Raw genomic sequence first — 21,212 nt, 5'->3', positions numbered from 1 at the left:
CTGGTTTGTGAAGCCTACAGTGCCGCTGGCCGCATGAATACTGGCCAACGTCCAGTACTAAAGGTTGAGTGCCTATTACCTCATCTTTACCTCATCGGTTACGTCTGCTCCTGTGTTGCACGTCCTGTGTGTGTGTGTGTGTGTGTGTGTGTGTGTGTGTGTGTGTGTGTGTGTGTGTGTGTGTGTGTGTGTGTGTGTGTGTGTGTGTGTGTGTGTGTGTGTGTGTGTGTTCGTGTGTTCCTGTTCAGTTCGTGCCAGCTCCTTTTTTCCTGCCAGTGTCTGAAACACGGGGACGTATTTATTTTTTTGGCCTCCTGCAGTCATTGTGCTAGAGCATTGCACCACACTTCTGCACATTTTGAAAACAATAACTATGTGTTTCCCCTCATAGAATGAGCCCCTCTACTGCACACAATCACCTCCTCTCAAGTGAATAAGGTATAGGCCAATTACACTTGGAACACTTGAAAACAGTAGGTTTCCTTTGCTGTAGTCTCACTCGAGGGACATTTCTCAAGTCTGTGTGTCACGCCAACCCGTTAACCATGTTGCTGTGTGTGTGTGTGTGTGTGCGCGTGTGCTTGTGTTTATGGGGTTTTGTCCTGCAAAGTGCTTTGTTGATGATCAGACCAAGCCCCTCATTGCTGGGCAAAACTCCTGAACTCATACTTTGTCTTTTGTAAAGGCAGCTTACACAAGATTACACGAATCCCCACATTGTTCCTCTCTGCACACTCTTTGATCAGCAAGAGAGAGATTTGGGTGGTCTTGACTGTACTAATACTCAGTCCAGACTCCAGACAGAGGGAGGGTGGGGGATCTCTCATTCATATGACGCCTACCTACTTGTTACCATGGTTATGGTGGTTGCCCATGCCCTTCCCATCAGGGCCTCCTGTTACAACACAAAAATCCAGCTGTTATGGTTCGGTCCAGACAGTCCATTCACAGCAGAGCAGTGGCTCAGTTTGAGCTCTAATGCTGACACATTGTGTGTGTGTGTGTGTGTGTGTTTGTGTGTGTGTGTGTGTGTGTGTGTGTGTGCGCGCGTGTGTGTGCGTACGCGCACGTGCCATTGGTTGATGTTGGTAACAATTCTTTCAAGTTGACTTGATGATTAGGTGACGTGCACCATTCAGTGTGCAGCGTCTTCTGTTCTCTGATCCAATTGGAAGGAACCGCTGTCCACAGGGTGTAATGTCAGTAGTAGTCATTCCTACTCCATGTAGGTACACATTAGGGTCTACTCTATGTACTATGTGTAGGCTATAATATTGCAGTCTGTGTGCCAGGTATGTGTCGGGATCTTTGTAGAACGTATGGACTTGGGTATAGTAAGTATGATACTATATATGTATATGACACATATTTAATCCTGGTACTGCTCTCTTCAGTTTTCTTGTTCCAGAGGGTCTATACAGCCAGGCACACACGCTCTGCCTCCCCAGACTGGCTGAATTCCCTCTCTGGCAATCCCCCCACCTCCTAAATCCACAAAGCTCCATAACACACACACGCGCGTTTATACCAGAAAGCTGTGTGTGTGTGCGTGCGCACGCACGCATATGTGTGTGTTTGTCTGTGCCCTCCTGGCATTTGGCATTTCAGTGTGTGCATGTGCATGCTTTTGTGCACCCATGCATGTGTGTGTTTGTGTTAGGAGACTGGTGCAGGGGTCTAATTCCCTCTGCCCCACCCTCAGATCAGGTATTGTTGGGGCTTCCTCGCTCAGACACCCTGCAGGCGAGAGAGAGAGAGAGTGAGAGAGAGTGAGACTGTCCAAAGACATTTCCTGGCAAGAGAGAAGCATTTGTTCTGGTCTGACCTTAATGTTTGCAAATTAAGTTTGGGGAACCACCGTTGTTGGGTTGGGGGGGGGGGGTTGATTGTCCCCATGCAGGACTCTTAACAAGGAGTCAGTGTTTTTCTTTTCATGTTGCCAGACCTCTGCTCTTTGTTTAGTAAATCTGAGCGGTTTAGCGATCTCGCCGAAGCTAATCAAATATATTAACCCCTAAGAGTAAGGCATCGTCATGCCATTCCCATGGTCCATTCTGTTGCAGTTTGGCAGGCAGCTAATATGACGTTGCATATGATTATGTAAAGGTTTTCAATGTGCTGGTCGTTCCACGGCATGCCAAGCCCCTGCTCTTCTTTTAGGATTCCCACATAACCTGCAAAACCTGAAATTGTTTGATGGAAAATTATGATTAGTTCAAATGTCCTGGAAAATAAGTTATGAATAAGTATTTTAGGTGCATAACAAAAGTAATGACTGCTGATTCGATTACTTACTGACTAGACTACACAGTCTGATTTGTTTGTCAAGATGACTTATACATGGGTCCACTCAGGTGTCATTATACTTGTAAACATCTTGAAAATAACTAGTTAACACCTTGAAAGTATCTAGTTTCAATCAATTAGTAGCTTAGTCGCTTTTTTTACTCATTAAATGTTTAGCTTGCCATGTCTAGTGAAAGCAGGAGCAGCTTTAAGGGCATACTTTTACTGGTCATAGATAATAGCATCCTGTCAACTCACTAACTTAAAACATAAAACAACAAGTAGGGCTGCAACTAACAATAATTTTCCTATTTAATTAATCTGTTGATTATTTTTGTGATTATTCAATTCATCTGTACGATTTATACGATAAAATGACAAAGGTAATAAAGAAGTAAATGATAGTAAATTCTCATCACACAAACTATCTGAACCCACACCAGCAGTCGAAAACATTACTTTTCATTTTATATTATGTTATACAGTTATTAAGTTGACTGCCATTGACTCGATAACGCGTCAATTGCTAGTTTGTCCAGTTGGCCGTCGACGCGTTAGACGCGCGTTTAGCTTTTTCATTGTTTAATCTGTGATCGCGCTGATCTGTTTATTTTTCATCATCAGTTTCACTTTCTGATTCCTTCAGACTCCCCGGGTTCCGGTTTCATGACGCAGATTCCGTTTCCGGTTTTCTTTTTTTTCCCCGGTCATTTTCGGCCAGAATAGGGAAAAACACAGTTTTTCACACGGTATAAAAAACTAACGGAGAGCCCCAGTTCTATTTTCTTTAGTCTGGGTGACGGACAGTCATCGTCGTCGTGTATCACATCATACTTTAGCCCGATCAACAATCTGCGAAAACGTCACATCCGGTTATGACGTATGCACTGTTTGAGCCTGTTTGGAGGGGGTCAAGCGAGTCAGAAAGTGATCGAGGTGTCAATCTACTGCTCTCTGCTGGTCGATCTGTCGTATGTGTTTAAAACTGCAGCCAGAGAAACTATATGAAAATTTAATTACAAAATAACAACAACAAAAAACACGAAAATCGCTGGCACTGGGGGGAGTACTTTATGAAAATACTCTGGCAGTCAAAGAGTTAATAGCACATATTAGAATGTATTACAGTACATCACTAAACTGATTATTCAATTGCTAAAATTGACTTACGTTAATTTTATGTCGATCAGTTGTTAGTTATGTTACAATGCAGTATTATCAAATATGAACACATGATAATTATATTGTGATATCGATATAGGTGTGGGTCATATAAAATTGCCTGGTTGGACAATGATCTCTAACTGTATACTTTATTATACTGTATGACGAATAGCGAAAATACCCGATCTACAAACTCTCGTGGTCTGTAGATCTGCTATTTCCAGTATAATTTTTTTTTTAATTGAAATTAAAGACTAAAAATCCCCAAATAGGGACGCCAGGGTTAATGTGGTTAAAAAGAGTGAGAACCATGTCTTCCTCTCAATCAGAGTCTGATTAGAGTTTAGGGATGCTGTTTGATTGTTTCTTTTTCATTGTTGATTTCCTCTGAAGGCTCTGGTACATATTTCCACTTCCAAGTATTGTTCCCTGGTAGAATCATAGTTTCACGCGCACACGCCGTGCCCGACCAGAAGAGACCTGAGGAAGGCTCCGCTGTGACACCTGAACGGGCACTGACTGCACTGTGTGCACGTGCATGTGCATATTATTGCACACCAGTGGTGGAAGAAGTACTCAGATATTTTACTTAAGTAAAAGTAACAATACCACAATAAAAAACGACTCTGTTACAAGTAAAAGGCCTGTGTTAAAAATGTTACTTGAGTAAAAGTACAAAAATATTGGCATCAAAATATACTTAAAGTACCAAAAGTAAAAGCACTCAAATGTTTGAAAATAGCAGATCTGCAAGCTCACAACACGTTGCATCGGGTATTTTCAAACAGCCTATGTATAAAATAGGGCTGAAGTGGTTAATGTATGTTTTATAATATAATCATTTATATCTGTATAACTGCAGATATAAATGTATAACTAGTAACTCAAGTTTTAAATAATTGTAGTGGAGTACTTTATTGAAAATTGGAAACACAGTAAAAAATACCTCAGAATTGTGCTTAAGTACAGTACTTGAGTAAATGTACTTACCGTAGTTACACCACTGTTGCACACATAGATTACTATGTGGCTGGTGTAAATCCTGTCTTTCATTTGTTTGCTCTGTACTGATTGTTTGTCAGCTATTTGTTTGCTTCAGAAGGTGTTTGTCTGGGGTGGAATTCTCATCGCTTTGCGGGTGTTTTCTTTCTTTCTTTTTAGCTGTGCTGATATTTTTGTGGCTTTTCTTGTAAGAGATTGAGCAAACACGTGAAAATATTATTCCCCGCCACGAGGTTGACGTGTTGATACGTCTGATCCCCTGTAATGATGGGTTTACACACGGCTTCGTTGCGGTCGCAAGTTTTGGTGAAGACCCTACTGTGTAATTTCCCGCAAAAGTGCTTAGCAATGTCTCCCATGTCTTTTCCCTGTGCAATTATAGCTATGTATAGACATGCACTATGCAGGTATGCTATATTTGGGCCACCATCACTGCCATTTGTCTGGTATGGTCACCGAGCCAGTCTGAAGAATATGTCCACACAATGTGGAAATATGTGTCAAGAATGATTCAGCGACGCTTTGTCCAATTTGCCCGCTTATTTTAACTGGACAACATCGGCCTCCGTCCACTCCCATACTTATCATTGCTGTTAAACATGAGCGAAAAAGTTCCACAAACAATGCGTCATTTTTGATCACGTAGGCCAGAAGGCGAAGACAATAAATCTTTGGCTTCCTATTCTAATTAATAGTGAGGCAGAGTCCTGGATGGCATTGTTTGGCTTAGGCTGTGATATCACTAAGCAGACCTGGGCAGCCAACCATAACAGCGCAGAAAGAGAGAGAGAGAGGAGAGGGGTGTGGGGGGGTATTACAGTCCAACAGGATGGTCATAAAATCAAAATGGCTCCCTCTGCCAACATCTCAGTGCCAACTAAAATACACAAGTACAAGGAGAAGAAAGAGAGACTTGCGGAGCAGCACGATCAGGGCCTACGTTATTTATACCAAATCAGCAGGAGACAAGTGGGATTTGGAGAAGGCAATGATTCTGACATCTGATCATCTCTTGAGAGGTCGTGATTATAGGTGGCAGGCTGTAGTAAACACACGTTAGAGTCCACGGTAATCCAGGCAAATAGACATTAGCAGCTTTTGGCTTTAGCGAGGTCTGGAAAAGCATGATGGCAGAAAACGGCCTGCTTGCTCGTGCCATGACCAGATGTAGTTTCTGGATGTTTAATGGTGAATCGCATTGGTTAACACATACACACATTGTACTGACATTGCGTTAGACAATCCTAGCCTTGACGCAAAAGTGTTTGTGGCGGTATTTTGCTTAAGTTAAGTTCTTACATTTTTCTTCCAGTTTGTTCCTGAATCTTTGTGTGTTTAAAAGCTGCTTTTGTTGTGTTCTTTTTTCAGTCCATTGTGTGAAATGTGTGTTTATTTTCCCATGTTTCCCCAAATTCTCTAGTGATGTTTATCCACTCCCTATGTTGGAAGGGTCAGTAAAATAAGTGTGTATGTGTGCCTCTTTGTGAGTGTGTGTATTGTATGTGTCAATGTACGCGCACGCACTTGAGCGAAACAGACAGCAGGTCTGGTCCTGTGTTACGCTCGCTCTCCTCGGAGTCCTGCAAAGTCTGTTTGTTTTTAGATCTGCCCCGCAACAATACCCTACTCTCTCCACACACACTATCTCACACACAGTGTGCGCTCGGTGGCTCGCTGAGAAAACAAGCGGCAGCCATAACAAGGCGCAAACTGTGGCCCACTCTATAGGAAAACCTGCTCTCACTTCCCAGGCTCCTGGCTGACTCACCACTGTCCTTTAAAGATGACATGAAAGTCCCCAAAGTGTCAGGAAAACAACGCTTGACATTTTTTGGCTCGGTTACATAAGGCTACATTGTGTGAATTTGAAAATTGGGCTCTCACGGAAAACAAAGAAAGAATGAACCTTTGATGTTTGGAATAATAAATATTCACATCTGTCCCCTGTATACCGGTAAAGAAAGCGCCTTTGTTTCAGGTTGTTTCTTCACCGGTGGCCTACTGGAAGGGTTAAGGGTGATACATTTCCTTATACGTCCTTTATAGGACGTATAGAAATTAAGCGTGTACACACACACACACACACACACACACACACACACACACACACACACACACACACACACGTTATTTTCACCTGCCTTGCCTCTCTGCGTGAACCCCTCTTTCATGTCTCCCCCAATGGGGCACTTTAATTAAATGTATGACTGCTGCAGAAACAGTTCCGCCCTGTTAGTCTAGGTAATATCCCCTTAGGATTTCGCTTTCTTTTAGGGTCAGAGCTGCAATATTTCTATGCAGCTCAAATGTGTATGGAATGAGTGTGTTTGCAGGACAAAGTATGTAATTAGATGCAAGTTCCATCGAGATTTGACCCAGATTATGCCATTTCTTTTTTAGCACAGAAAGAGAGCAATCCTAACTTTTAGAAGAAAAGATGTGATCTTTTACATAATCTAGCTCAAACAGACACTATCAATATAAACAGGTAGTCAAGCTAACCTTTAGACTGAAGCAGTTAGTAGTATTTCTTCCATATACTCAAACACCATTCCCCTTTCCTCGACTGTAGACAGAGTAACGCTCAACCCAGTTTTAGTTCCAGACGTGCTGGTTGTCAGACACTGTTCTAAATTCATATTCCCACTCAGGATGAGTTGTGCAGTTTGACCATTAGTGTTTTGACCCTGAACAGTGTGAGATGTCAGGAGGTCAGATCAGGTGTGAACCCTTTGGCTCACCCTGTGTTTCCATCTCTCAGGTCCTGGATGAGATCGCAGAACATGGGATCAGAATTTACCAGCTCCCGGATGCTGACTCTGACGAGGACGAGGAGTTCAAGGAGCAGACCAGAGTCCTCAAGGTGAGAGAGATGTATAACTGCTTTAACACAGCTGTACCCTTTTTCTGAAAGGAGAATGGGCAGTCCGCTAGTAGTTTTTCTGTATTGTGATGGAGCTAAGAGAGATGGCATAAGGGAGGTGGTGCAGGAGAGAAAATTATCTGATGGGATTTGATCCAAGGCCTTTTAAGGCATTCCTGTGGTAATATATCAAATTATCCAGTAAGATAGAAGATCAATTTTCAATATTGTACTCCACTACAATAAGTGTTTTAATATACAATATGAAAAATTCATGGAAATATTCTCATTAGTTGATCCACGAAGCAAATGTGGAAACTATGGTAGTCTGTGTCTATGTCTATGTGTTGTATGTACTGTATGTACTTTATGTCACTCTGTTTGCAATGACGTAACACATACTGTACTGTATCATCGTCAAATCACAGCACAAGGCCATGAAACGTCATACATTATTCTCTAACTGAACATCTGACTTATGGTGCAATTGAGTGGACAAACGTTAAGGTCTGCAACAAGCCATGTGGCTCAACTATGCGCACCTCTATTTTATTATATATTTGTAAACAATGTTAGGGTATAATTCATTTATAATTCTTAAGTAATTAATGATATTTTGAGGAAACATTAGGTCAACATAATATTTATGTCACTTTGCCAACATCTGGCGTGTGATTCCAAAGACAAAGGCCTTGGCTAACTCCTACATTATCTCTAGACACATACTGTATGACTGTAGCTTCTCGAGACCTCCATCGCCTACCTTAGTGATGATACCCATCCATCCAACCACCCTTCATTCCTTAACTTCTTTCTCTCCTTCCCCTCCTAATACCTTGCATTCCCTGTCTGTCTTTCCCTTATCCCCTCCCGGTCTTTGTCTCTCTCTCCCGGGGACCCCCGATGCTTTGTCTCCCCCATGCCCAGGCCAGCATTCCGTTTGCTGTGATCGGCTCCAACCAGCTGATAGAGGTGAAGGGGAAGAAGATCCGTGGCCGTCTGTACCCCTGGGGGGTGGTTGAGGTGGAGAACCCAGAGCACAATGATTTCCTCAAGCTACGAACCATGCTTGTGTGAGTCTGTGTTGGAGTGTTTAGAACAATGTCCGCCATGAAACTTTTTTTGACTGGATTAGTTAGTAGTTTCAGCCTCAAATCCGGGCCAGCTCTGGATATGTTTTTGGAGAAGCTCTACTGCCTCCTAGAGTGCAAAAATAGTATAGCAACTCTATTTTTCTTTCTTTTTTGCAGGACCCACATGCAGGACCTACAGGAGGTAACTCAGGACCTGCATTATGAGAACTTCCGCTCGGAGAGACTCAAGAGGGCTGGCAGGTGAGAAGGTTTTCACTGAAGGTTGACCAATTCAGCTGTTTTGTTTCAACCCGCGTCAGTGAAGTACTGATGTGTTTTTGTCCCCACAGGGCGGTGGAGGAAGATGTGGTCGACAAGGACCAGATCCTGCTACAGAAAGAGGCTGAGGTGAGAATCACACACACACACACACACACACACACACACACACACACACACACACACACACACACACACACACACACACACACACACACACACACACACACACACACTCATTCAGTCTCTCTTGCTTAGACTGCTGCCTCTTTCTCTTACACACACATGTATCTGTACAAACAGAATAACCTGGAGTATTTTACAGGCAATCACATGTAAAACTACTTGCACCAGTTTGCATCTCATTTCCTTAGCTCATTTGTAAGCCTCTATTCCTCAAGGAAGAGACATGTATGTATTTTCACCTGTTCACCTCCTTTTTTTTGCACATTGTTTACATCCTGAGACATGGTGCCTGCCTGCCTGCCTGCCATAGTCCACTCCCATTCCCTTGTTGCTCTTGATTGGCCTGTTGTTGTCCCAGCAATGTAAAGCAGCAATAGGGTGGAGTGTAATCAGTGCTGTTGGTAAACACAGATGCCAGGACAGGGTGTGACGTCAATGTCCTGTTTCGATGGCCTAGTTTGATGGAGGGAATGACCTCAGTAAGGAGTTGAGGACAAAAAGCTAGCAGCTGGGATGGGTTTGGGTGATCTGTTCACTTACACACAGCATCTATGTACCTTTCTTTAGGTGGGTGGAAGGTTGGACATGATTGAGCTATGGATTTGTCGCAATGAATATGCTGTTGTAGTTCTGTGATTTTCTTTCCTCACAGTCAACCTGCATTCCTGCTACAAGCAGCTTGGAATACCAGGGCAGCTTAGTGTCGAGTTCTTAAAAAAAAAAAAACATTGTTCAACGTAGTCATGGACGTCACACTTCACTGCATTTGTCCTATTACACTGAGCTGTTTGTATACACGTCTGACAAATTTGGAAATAAATGACATCAATGGTATTGGTGTGTAGAAACTTGGAATGTGTGAAACACCTGAAATTCCTCCCTTAGCCTCAAGATGGCAATATTCTATAAAGAAAGAGACAGTTCTTTAGTCAAAGAAACAATCATAACATCTATTATTTTAAATATAAAGAATGTTTAATTTGCATTACAATGCACAAAAGATGCATTCAACTTTACCGGAGACTATGGTTGGTTGTGCAAAATTAGCAGGGCAAGTTCATTCAGTATTTAGTGTTGTATGGGCAGGAGTTCCATATAAAAGTAATATTGACTGCATCACTCAACTCTAATAATAATTCTGTGGTCTGCCCCCCAATGTGTAGCTGAGGCGCATGCAACAGATGATCACACAAATGCAAGCACAGATGAAGATGAATGCGGATCAGTGAAGGATAGAGGGAGAAGGAGGCGGCTCTTCTGACTGGCTCCCACTCAGCCTTCTCTGGACCCATCCTTCCAAGCCACTGTCTGCTTACCCTGCACACTGTAAAATCCTGAGTGTTCATTTAACTCTGCTAATGTACAAATGTAAATGGATAAATGAACACTAAGGGTTTTACTGTGCAGGTATCCAGGAATCAAGGGTGACCACCATCACCAACATACCTCCTCAAACAACCAACTGTCACTCTCCTCCATACATCCATCCATACATACATCCATCCATCCATCCATCTGTCTGGTGGTCAAATATACCTTATTGATGGCTTTCCTCAGTATATCTATGTGCTATATCACATCAAACGTAACTTGTGTCAATCTATCAACCCTGGTATTGGCCCGGCCTGCCTGTAATCAGGCAGGATTACAATAGACTCGTCATGTTAATGTGGTCAGATATTGATCTAAAACCTGAAATACATCTATTATTCGGTCACTTCTAAAGGGGAGAGAGAGTCGCGTCACGCTTTGATCTCGCCGCAAAGCGGGCTGCTATGGGCTGTAGTTCCAAACATTGGAACTTCCTCATTCCATTCTTACAATGGGATTCTATGCTAGTGACGTAACTCTCTTATACGGCTCTGTGTGTGTTATATAATGTGTCACTGATTGGCACCTAAATATAACAATCTAAATTTTATTTTATTAGCTGCAGCTGCGTTGCTTAATAGCCTGCCATGTTTTTCATCATTCTGTAGTTTTTAACCTGCACAGAAGATCAAACTTCAAAATCGACCTACGGTTTCATGCCTCTTTAAGTAGACACATTGTTTCCCCACGGCAATGGAAGTGATAAACGGTACTACGTTTCGGAGATCTCTGCCGTTCTTGTTTGCATGTTTACAAAAAGAAAGCTTGTAGATATTTTTTTAATTTCATTTTGCGTCAGCAGAGTGTTCAAGTGATACTCATTTGCCCTTATCTACGGCACCATAGCTGAATATGAATAACAACTGTTAATGATGTTTTGAAAACTATTTTAATATAACTTAAAACTAAATTTAACTTGTTTGCCTTACATCACACAAATGCCTTTACTTCTTAAACTTAAACCCCATATACTTCTTTGACCGACGTTCCTCAGAGGTCTATACTTTTCCCTCCTTTTTTCCCTATACACCAAATAATTTCACCGAAAATAGCAGATACAAGCTCACAAGTCATCGCAGCATGAGACGTTGTGAGCTTGTAGATCTGCTATTTTTTTCTGCTATAAGATTCATGTGAGCTGAATACTCTTTATTCTGGTATTGGTGCCTAGAGAAATTAGGATCACTCAGCAGTCTACAATTACTAATAAGTCAAATATTTCACCTTGTTCGTGTTGAACCCTAAATCTTTATATTGGTTGTCAAGTTTTTATCTATTTGTCTAATTCCCGTCCAGTTATAATTACATCGGTACTCAGATGGTAATGGTTAAAAGACAGTTTATTCTGTCTTCATATGATCACATTAAAGTTGAATAAAGATGCCAAGATGCCCCATCAACTAGTGATTAATTAAATTGTTGCTGATGAACATCTACTGGTTCAATACTAAACAACTGATCATGTTAAATAACTATGTAAGTCCTTGTTTTCCTCTCTGGTGTTGTGTTTGATATGCCATATTTTTTACACTACATAAGTCTCAGAATGCAAGTGCTGTTTGTTTAGTTTTTTCTTATGCCTAATATTTATTGAATATGACAATCTGGACCTGTTGATGTGACTGATTGCAGTCTTCTTACCAGGCTATTCTCTTTTTACCAGCAGATTATATTATACCTTCTAGCTTTTGGGTGGTGTTCATCACTGTCTGTTAAATACCATTTTATTGTGTGACATTGTTTTGATCTATTCTTTTTTTTTCTACACAACTTTGTCTTTTAAAATTATTATTATTATATTAACCACAAGGCAACAGAGACCTGCTTTAGACGTCTCACTTTTTGTATTTCTTTCCTTTATTAAATAAAATTAAATACAATTCCAAGACATTTGCCTTTTTATTTTATGTCATCAAATGTACTTTAAGCTAGCACACTTGTGTGTTGTCTGAAGGAGTGTTTGACTGCAAAGACTGCAAAGGTAACACTATGAAAGATTAAAGGTAGGTTAAGTGCTTTTCTTTTCTATCTAAATAGCTCTATATTCTGATAATACTCATTGATATAGTGTTTGTTCAGTAACAGGAGTCTTGTCTCTCCAGCTCTTTTTTAAACAACATGCATTTTCAGGTCGTGTTGTGATACTAATTTTATCCAGTCAGGACAGAGAACAGAGACAGGATGTGGAACACTTTAAAAATGAAGCTGATAAATGAGTACTCCTAATTGGCTGAAATCTTGCAACCCACCTGAAAATGTATTTTCTGTTTATTAAGGAGATGGGGAGACTCCTGTTACTATCAATGATTACTATCAGAATATGGTGCTTTAACCTTTACTTTTAACCAACGAATATCACTTAATACCCTACCTTTAATGTTGAGGTAAAGATCTTTATTTATGTAATGGTGTCACAGTCATGGGGGTTATAGTGGGCTATGATGCTACAAATGAGCAGCAGTGTGCACTGGCTGGGCCTGTGTTCTACATAATGTGGGGGCGGGGCTTAGGACGAGGTGGCCCCACCCTCCTCAGACCAGGGTTGCCATGTCCGCTTATTATAAGCGACTTTGGGCTTGTTTTTCTTTTACAAGTTGCTTGTAAATTTTGGTAGTTGCGTGTTGTGTTTTTTTGGGCTTGTTTCTAAAGTGTAGTTGTTTATTTGAGCTTGTTTCCTAAATGTTGCTTAAACCAGTGGTTCTCACACATTTTCATGTCAAGACCCCCACATGTATTTGTCTGCAGACCAGACCCCCATCTGAAAATATTTATGCCAGGGACCCCCATAGAAGATCTTTGTTGTTAAAATGTTTCAAAAATACTCCAAATTCTTTTACATTTTCTTCCAAGATTTGTTTTTGAAAATAGCAGACCTACAAGCTTGTGAGCTTGTGGATCGGCTATTTTCAAATAGCCAATGCATGTCGGTTTAAGGCCATGTAGTCGCTTCTTCTGGCCATGTTTTCATAGACCCGGCTGCTTATTTCTCACGCAAGACCTGGCAACGCTGCCACAGACCCACACGGTCCTTCGCTGCTTCGGATGAGACTAGAGGGGGTTTGCGTTCTCCAAGCCGTCGGTTCGGTCATTCAAAGCTGCGAACATGACGGCCAACATACGATACAAAAGCCGCATCCCGGTTAAAACCGGTACGCAATACATTTATTCGTTTTGTAGTTATATAAATATGGGTTTGATTATGGATTATTCTAATGACTGTTTCATGTTTCTCTCTCTTAAATTCCCTGGACGTCGGTCTGCATCCTTTGGTCTCCATCCTATGGTCTCCATCCTATGGTCTCCATCCTTGCACCTGCGTCTCCCATCTCCATCCATCCATACACCCATCAAATGGCCAATAGAGGATGGCATGGAGGTAAGAGGAATGTTTTAATGTCATATTTGATCGTTTTTAGCTGCCATTGGGGGTGGATGCTGGTATAAAATGTTGCCAAGGCAGCTACTAAGGTTGCATATTGCACAGCATTATTCGCCTCGACAATAAATTGGCAATGTTCAAAAATGTCAGATTATAACGATGGATTTTAGTTTATAAGCGTTATAGTTTGATAGTCTTTACACTCGTCTTCATGATGCTGAGGAGGGCAGCTATAGCCCCTGCCATCACAAGATGTTCGGTGAACATCAAGCTGACAGAGGTTTAATTTTCAGTCGCATAAGGAGGAATAGGCCAGCCAGCGTCAGCAGTGCAGGCAGGCTAGGATGCAGGATGCGTAAGCAACATGGTACCCAGGGCTTGCATCCCGTCAACTCTCTCATCCTGATCCCGTGGGCATGCAGTGACCTGCTTTTATTCAAATCAGCATGATCTGCCAGCCAATGGTGAAGCACTGTGCTGGCTGACAGACAGACTGACCTCATTACCACGTCACATCTCCTACGCCGGGTGCTTACCTCCTCTGAACCCTCCCTGTTCATATTGTAAACAAGGTGACAACATAAGCCCTTATGGGGGGTCTACTTCATCTCAGCACCATCTCGCATAGTCATGATGAGCATTCCAACTCCTCTCCTATTTCCAATGCTGCAGCTTAGTGTCTGATGACAGAGAGGCATAGGCATTCTGGCAATAAGCATGGCTTTGTTGCAGTTGTAACATTTATCATTAGATTTAATGATCACCCCTTTTAAAGTGGACCGTTTAAAGTAACAGCATTCTTGATTATTAAGATATTGGCTGTTACATTGCAGACAGATTGGCACCTTCCCAGACCCAGTTAGAGTCTGACCGAATCCAGGGGTCACGCACGTCACAATCATTGTCACATGGCTCAGCCACAGCATGGTAGTATTATGGTCTTATGAGTGCATTTCTGAAAGACCAGGATGAATGCAGCTGCAAATGTGCATTTCTGTTTGAATATTTAGAAATAAGTAGTTTGTGTTGTTGATCTATAGATGCTAAATCCTAGCTCCTAGGGAGAACCTAATCAAACAACCATTATACTGTAGCAACCATGGACTTTTACTCCCCAACTAAATACAATTTACTTAGTAAGTTTTGGTTACACTATTTTAGTGTTAATACAGTTACAACGTTGTAACCTTGTATTGCTCATGGCTATTCTATCATCCCACACACACACACTCTACTGTAGTGGTTTTGAAAAAAATCATTTGCCTGCTGGTGGTGGACCAGCATCCATGTGTAGGAGGGAGACAGAAGGAGTGAGTGATAAAGTCCTGTTACAATGCTCAGGAATGCTGGGATGAAGAGTATCATATCAATTGCACAAATCAGCCTTTTGATTACCCTTTATATGATTTTACATAGCTTGCACCTTTTTTACTTCCTTCCCTTTCTCACACCTTGCCACTATCACTCATTTTACTCTCTCTGTCTCTTGCATCCTCCTTCATCACTGACATCACCTCTCTGCCAATAACTTCATCAGCCATTATGTTGCCAGGCAACATAAAACATAAAAGAATCTCTTCTCCGGAGCTCGGAATGGATGACACCACGTGACCCAGCTACAAACCCATGTGGTTATTACTGTGTGTGTGGTGTGGGCAGTGGGTTCATTGACACTAGTATCCATCGTAGAATTGAGACCGTGGCTGCGCCAGAATTTACTAAGCCAGTTTCTGGTACCGTCCTGTGGTACGATGCGACTTTGTGCTTAAAGAATCACCAAACGAATAGGATATGTAATGCGAGTGTTTTGGCCGTGGCTGTGTTGACCGTGTTGGGTGGATATGATGCTTGCCTTTCACTGGCTGGGGGTTGTGTCATAATTCCTACACTGTCCCCCTTAAGGCTTGTTCATATCTCGCTGCCTGAAAAAAATGACCTATTTTTTACTGAAAAAAATACGTCAGGACATACGTAGGACATTGTTGTGCAATGAAGTATGTATTATAGCCTTTAGCCTTCTATGTAAATAAAAAACTAAATTATAACTCAGAGCCCATTCTCCTGTCATGGTGTCATTTATGAAGACTGATGCAAAGGTATACAGTATATGGGAATGAGTGATTCAGGTGTCTGACCAATCATAGTGAGTGATACTAGTCTGTGCACAATATAATAGTAGACTACAGCAGGTCCGTCAGTGGTTGTCTTGTATAGTGCGTGCCAAAAATCCTGAAGGGGGCGTCAACAAGTGTCATTTGGTAGCGGCGGACATCTTTGTGGGGTATAAACAGGTTGACTTAACATCGCCCCCCACCAGTATGTCTGCAGCTACTATGCCACGCCCCCCATGGTGACGACACGTTGGCAAGCACTATAGGCGTTGAGCGGAGTATCAGATTTTGGTGTGTTTTGATCCATACACATCCACTATGCCATTTCCTGTCTTGACTCTTGACTCTCACCTTAGTTCCCCACCTACATCACGTTGATATGCTACCCCACCCCCACCAACTTCCCCCTCCGTAACACACATTCACCCAGACACCTGCTTGATCTCTCTATCTCAAACGCACAGTGGCCACAGATGGGACCCTCTGACCCTCGCTTGCATTCAGGAGGCCAGCTGCGGAGCGTAACTCAGGGTGGGGTGGAGGGTGTGTGTGGGTGGGTGGGTGTGTGTTGGGGGGGGGGGGGGGGGGTTCAAAAGGGGTAGCCCCCATGGGGCTTCTGCTCTCCACATGGGGTAGGGAAAAAAGAGAAAACCAGGGTAGGGCAGCAAATGCCCCTGTGCTAATGTTAATGCTAATGCCGTTTAGGTTTATTTTCTTGGCATAACTGCACCGGTTACATGTCGGGAAGCCGACATGTCGCCTTTCCGACGGTTACAAACCCTATACCTAACCCTAAACCTAACCCTAACCACACACGGAAGCCACGTAGTCGGAGTAGTGGGATGTCGGAATTATGAGCGGTACCCAACTGCACCTTCCCAGAGTTTATCACCCTCCCTGTCGTGTGTGTGTGTGTGTGTGTGTGTGTGTGTGTGTGTGTGTGTGTGTGTGTGTGTGTGTGTGTGTGTGTGTGTGTGTGTGTGTGTGTGTGTGTGTGTGTCTGTGTGTCTGTGTGTCTGTGTGTCACTTCTGTGACTGTCAAAATTTGTTTTAAGTTTTTACTTTCATGCCTCAGGTTTTCCACTCTGCACTGCAAAACATTTAGAAGGTTTAGGCTGACCCAGATAGCAGGATTCTACCACCATTTTATGTATCTGATTGACATTTAGTGATATGTGATATTAAGAGGAGGGAGGATTTGGAGTTAAAATCCAGTAGGGGGATTTTAAGATTATATCCATTCCTTAAACTTCCCATGAGAAATGTTACTGTTAACACTCTGTTGCATAAAAACCTAGCTTTCCCCGCGTGAGTAGTGACCTAGGAATAATTCTCATCTACTGTGTTTCCCTGATGGCATTCAGTTGCCTGCATTCCTCTGCTAACTGGACAGAGGAAGGCTAAATGCTAATGCACACACTAGCCATGCTCTCACAAGAGCCTATTGTTTGTTGCCCAATGGGCAGATGCTAAAACTTGGCTATGTTGGCCAAGTGTTCTTGGAGTAGGCTATTGTTACCAGAGCAATTACACGCTGTTGGATTAGCATCACGCATAGGCACTCGCATCTCCTTGGAGAGTAAACATAAAAATGGAAGTGGGGGGTTCACATGTAGTCTATGTTTACCCCCCCTCGGCACGCACGCACACACACACACATACACTATATTGTTTTGTTTTTTTACATTTTCCTCACAATGTATATTTCTAAAATTCTAGTCTACTATATTTGTGGGGTCATTTGGCCCTAACAAGTACAATGATAAGTACACACACACACCTAGACTCAGAATCAGCTTCCTCTCCTATTTTCCCAGTTGCCTCTCACCACATATCCAGTGAGCCGGTATGAAGCATTCAGGGTTAATGGTGTGAATGCTGCAGCTGGATGGCTGTGAGATGGAGAGATGTCATCAGGAAAGGTCAATGCTTGTGTCCACTGCACTGCAGTGTCTGGCTGCTTCTCTGTCCGTGTGTTGTGTTGTGTTGTGTTGTGTTGTGTTGTGTTGTGTTGTGTTGTGTTGTGTTGTGTTGTGTTGTGTTGTGTTGTGTTGTGTTGTGTTGTGTTGTGTTGTGTTGTGTTGTGTTGTGTTGTGTTGTGTTGTGTTGAGTTGTGTTGTGTGTTGTGTTGTGTTGTGTTGTGTTGTGTTGTGTTGTGTTGTGTTGTGCTGTGCTGTGCTGTGTTGTGTTGTGTTGTGTTGTGTTGTGTTGTGTTGTGTTGTGTTGTGTTGTGTTGTGTTGTGTTGTGTTGTGTTGTGTTGTGTTGTGTTGTGTTGTGTTGTGTTGTGTTGTGTGGGCAGTGAGTGAAGGCAGGGAGACTGATGCCTGTTACTGCTGGAGTTGTCACACTTGACCTCTCTCCCTGGATATTTGCATATTCACTACATTAGTGTATGTGTGGTGGGTACATTGTAAAGTATTCATTAAATGTGAGTGTGTGCGTGTGTGTGTGTGCACGCGTGTGCGCGCGTGTGTGCGTGTAAACGAATGGGTCTGCCTACTAAAACTACGACGTGTTGTTAACCATGGTGGAAGCTTGACAGCTGTTTCCTCCAAGCTTACGACAGTGTTAGCCATGGATCACACGACGGTCGTTTATCACGACCGTCGTGAATGAACTTCAACCTGGTGTTTGCGCTTTCTCCCTTTTTGGCCTGTACATCTACATAAACATTCAGATTTCAAATATAAAGTGATTACCCCATGGCACGGATGTTACAATTATGTATGGGGAAGGCAACTCTCCTACCGGATAATACCGTCAGGAGAAGGCGGAGTCTTGAGGAGTAGTCTCTTGGGGTTAACTTGGTGCAGATTCTTGAGAATACATATAATAAAGGAACATCTGCACTCTCTTCAGTTATGTTCTTGGTTTATTCTGTTAAAGATGAACAGCCGCAGCAGACATGTCTATCTAGAGAAACGGACGCGTTTTGGCAGATGAGAAGTCTCCAGTTGCCAGGCACTATAATATGGTTAAACATGACATATGTACACTGAGATTTCATGGTTTCGAAGTATACAACCCACTGAGAAGAGGTGGGGACAGAGACCGGGTTCTATTACAAAGGGAGGCTTACTGGATCCATACATTAAATACAGAGTTCCCAAAGGAATTGAATGAAGAATTATTATTGAAATGTTTTCTATGAATCGTTTGTTCTGGTTGTGGTGTTTGTGGAAACTTTAAGAATATTTTAACAATACAAATACTATGTTTAATGCTTAATGTAAACATTAATAGTATGATGAATTGTAAGTGAATTATATTCACCAATGAGAATCAGCTGTACACTATCGCATAGCTATATATGTCACTTCCTGTTTGATGTATTCTAGAAACGCGTCCGTTTCTCTAGATAGACATGTCTGCTGCGGCTGTTCATCTTTAACAGAATAAACCAAGAACATAACTGAAGAGAGTGCGGATGTTCCTTTATTATAAACAATTATGTACGGCCCTCAGAAGTACCCGTATCTTCCGTATTGTTCAATAAAAAACATTTTAATCTGATCTATGGCCATTTTCTCATAGAGTTATAATGTATCAGAGTGCAATACACCTCCCAAACGATAGGGTTGCGTAGTTGAAAGCATATGGCGAAAATACAGAGAAAATAGCCACCGATCAGATTAAAATGCTTTTTTATTGAACAATACGGGTACTTCTTAGGGCCCGAACATAATTGTAACATCCGTGGCCATGGGGTAAGCACTTTATATTTGAAATCTGAACATTTATGTAGATGTACGGGCCAGAAAGAGAGAAAGTGCAAACACCAGGTTGAAGTTCATCCATGTATTGGGGCTACAACAGTCTGTGACCCACTGGAGGAAGTCAAGCAGTGGTGCTGGTCGATGTCCGAATCGCTGCCTCCGTAGCGCTCATCCAACTGACAGACAGATAAACAAACACTTGGGTGTGCGTGGCGTGTTTCACACTCTGGGACGAGGAGCCATGGTTGCACACAGCAGTAGAGGCAAGCAGGCATGCCACTTCGCTTTGTGTTTTCCCATATGAAGGACAGATATCATGAGCCAGACCACTGAGAACGGAGAAGGGGAGGCTCCACTTGCCACTGAGCGCTGGTGGGAGCCGCGTCCTGGCAGTGTAATGCCAAGTGACTGTGTTGCAAAATGCCAAGCCGCCAACAGTGCTTAAGACGTTCAGTCAGTGGTTACAGGGTAGTTTTCAACTCCGGTCCTTGCACTGGATTTTCAGTCTAGCAACCTGGTTGTCGATGAATTGATTGATTTGATTTGGGACACCAGTTACCTAGGAACTAGGCAACTCAAACACCTGGTTGAGTGGGATAAGCTAGCACTAGGACTAGAACTAATGATATACAATAAGCAAATAAGGAAATGAATTAATGAGGAGATACACAGCCAAACAGGTTGGTTGAGGTGATAACTGACAGTAAAAGTTGCAGTCTTCTATGCAGACACTTTTATGTTGTGAACAACTATGTAAAACAAGAAAGACACAAGTGTGTGATAGACACAGACACCCCCCCCCCCGCATCTCTCTCTCTCTCTCTCTCTCTCTCTCTCTCACACACACACACACACACACACACACACACACACACACACACACACCCACACACACACACACACACACACACACACACACACACACACACACACACACACACACACACACACACACACACACACACACACACACACACACACACACACACACCACTCCCTGTGTCCATAATCTGTTCTAGGTAATAATGTCTTCTTTATGACCCCCTTTGTACCTGCCATAGCCCCTAAATTCCAGCTTTTCCTGTATTTGATCAGCTGGAAGTGATAGGAGAGTTGAACACATGGCACCGCTTCAACAACAGCAATGATTTTTCATAACGCGGTCCCATTTAACTGATCTGTGTTATGTTATGGAGTAGTCACTAGGGTTGTTCTCTGCACAGTAGTCTAGATACTGCATCAGAGTAATGCACTGCCTGCGGTTCACAGAGACGGCTACCGTCCTGCGAGTGAGTGAAAAAAATGTGTCTGTCAATTCACCTGTCTTCGTGTCTGACAGGGCTCCCTCCCGGTGCCATAGTGCTATATGAGATGGACAGCTGGGCACTTAGAAAGTTAGTGGGGGGGGGGGGGGGGGGGGTGTGTTGTGATGGGCCGGAGGCTATTGTGATGTCACACCAGGACATCTGTTCTCCTTAGATGAAACCCTCTGCACCCATCCCCCAGAGCACATACACACATGCCACTCTGTGTAGTGACGAGTCTGACGACATCATAACACAGGCACGCATCAATTGATTTTGGAGGACAAGAAGATGAATATTTATGTTAACAAATAAACAATGGTGTCAATTAATGGAGGAGATGAAAATGATAAAAAATCAGTCAAAACCAGGTATTTAGAAAAGTTACATTTAATGGATGATCGTGATCCTTATGAAAATTGTTTTAAACGCATGGCTAGATCATATAAAATGTTTCTCATTTGGTTTCCACAATTA

The 21,212-nt window shown here is 42.6% G+C and overlaps 1 protein-coding gene across 1 annotated transcript in view; it reads left to right on the top strand.

The window, feature by feature from the left end:
• The window catches only part of LOC308089447 (septin-2), a 28,970-nt gene extending 16,967 nt beyond the window's left edge, over nucleotides 1-12,003 (top strand). Inside the window, exons 8-12 of the mRNA XM_080434167.1 lie at nucleotides 7,214-7,315; nucleotides 8,243-8,388; nucleotides 8,566-8,649; nucleotides 8,739-8,796; nucleotides 10,017-12,003. Of these exons, the coding sequence (XP_080290293.1) occupies nucleotides 7,214-7,315; nucleotides 8,243-8,388; nucleotides 8,566-8,649; nucleotides 8,739-8,796; nucleotides 10,017-10,082 (456 nt within the window). The 3' untranslated portion in view covers nucleotides 10,083-12,003. The remainder of the gene's footprint in view (nucleotides 1-7,213; nucleotides 7,316-8,242; nucleotides 8,389-8,565; nucleotides 8,650-8,738; nucleotides 8,797-10,016) is intronic.
• The last annotated feature ends 9,209 nt before the right edge of the window (nucleotides 12,004-21,212 follow it).

This window comes from Gymnoscopelus braueri (genome assembly GCF_963280865.1).
Source record: "Gymnoscopelus braueri genome assembly, chromosome: 7".
NCBI classification, from domain to species: Eukaryota; Metazoa; Chordata; class Actinopteri; order Myctophiformes; family Myctophidae; genus Gymnoscopelus; species Gymnoscopelus braueri.
Note: the sequence above shows the minus strand (reverse complement) of the source record. Positions and strands in the feature narration are given on the sequence as shown.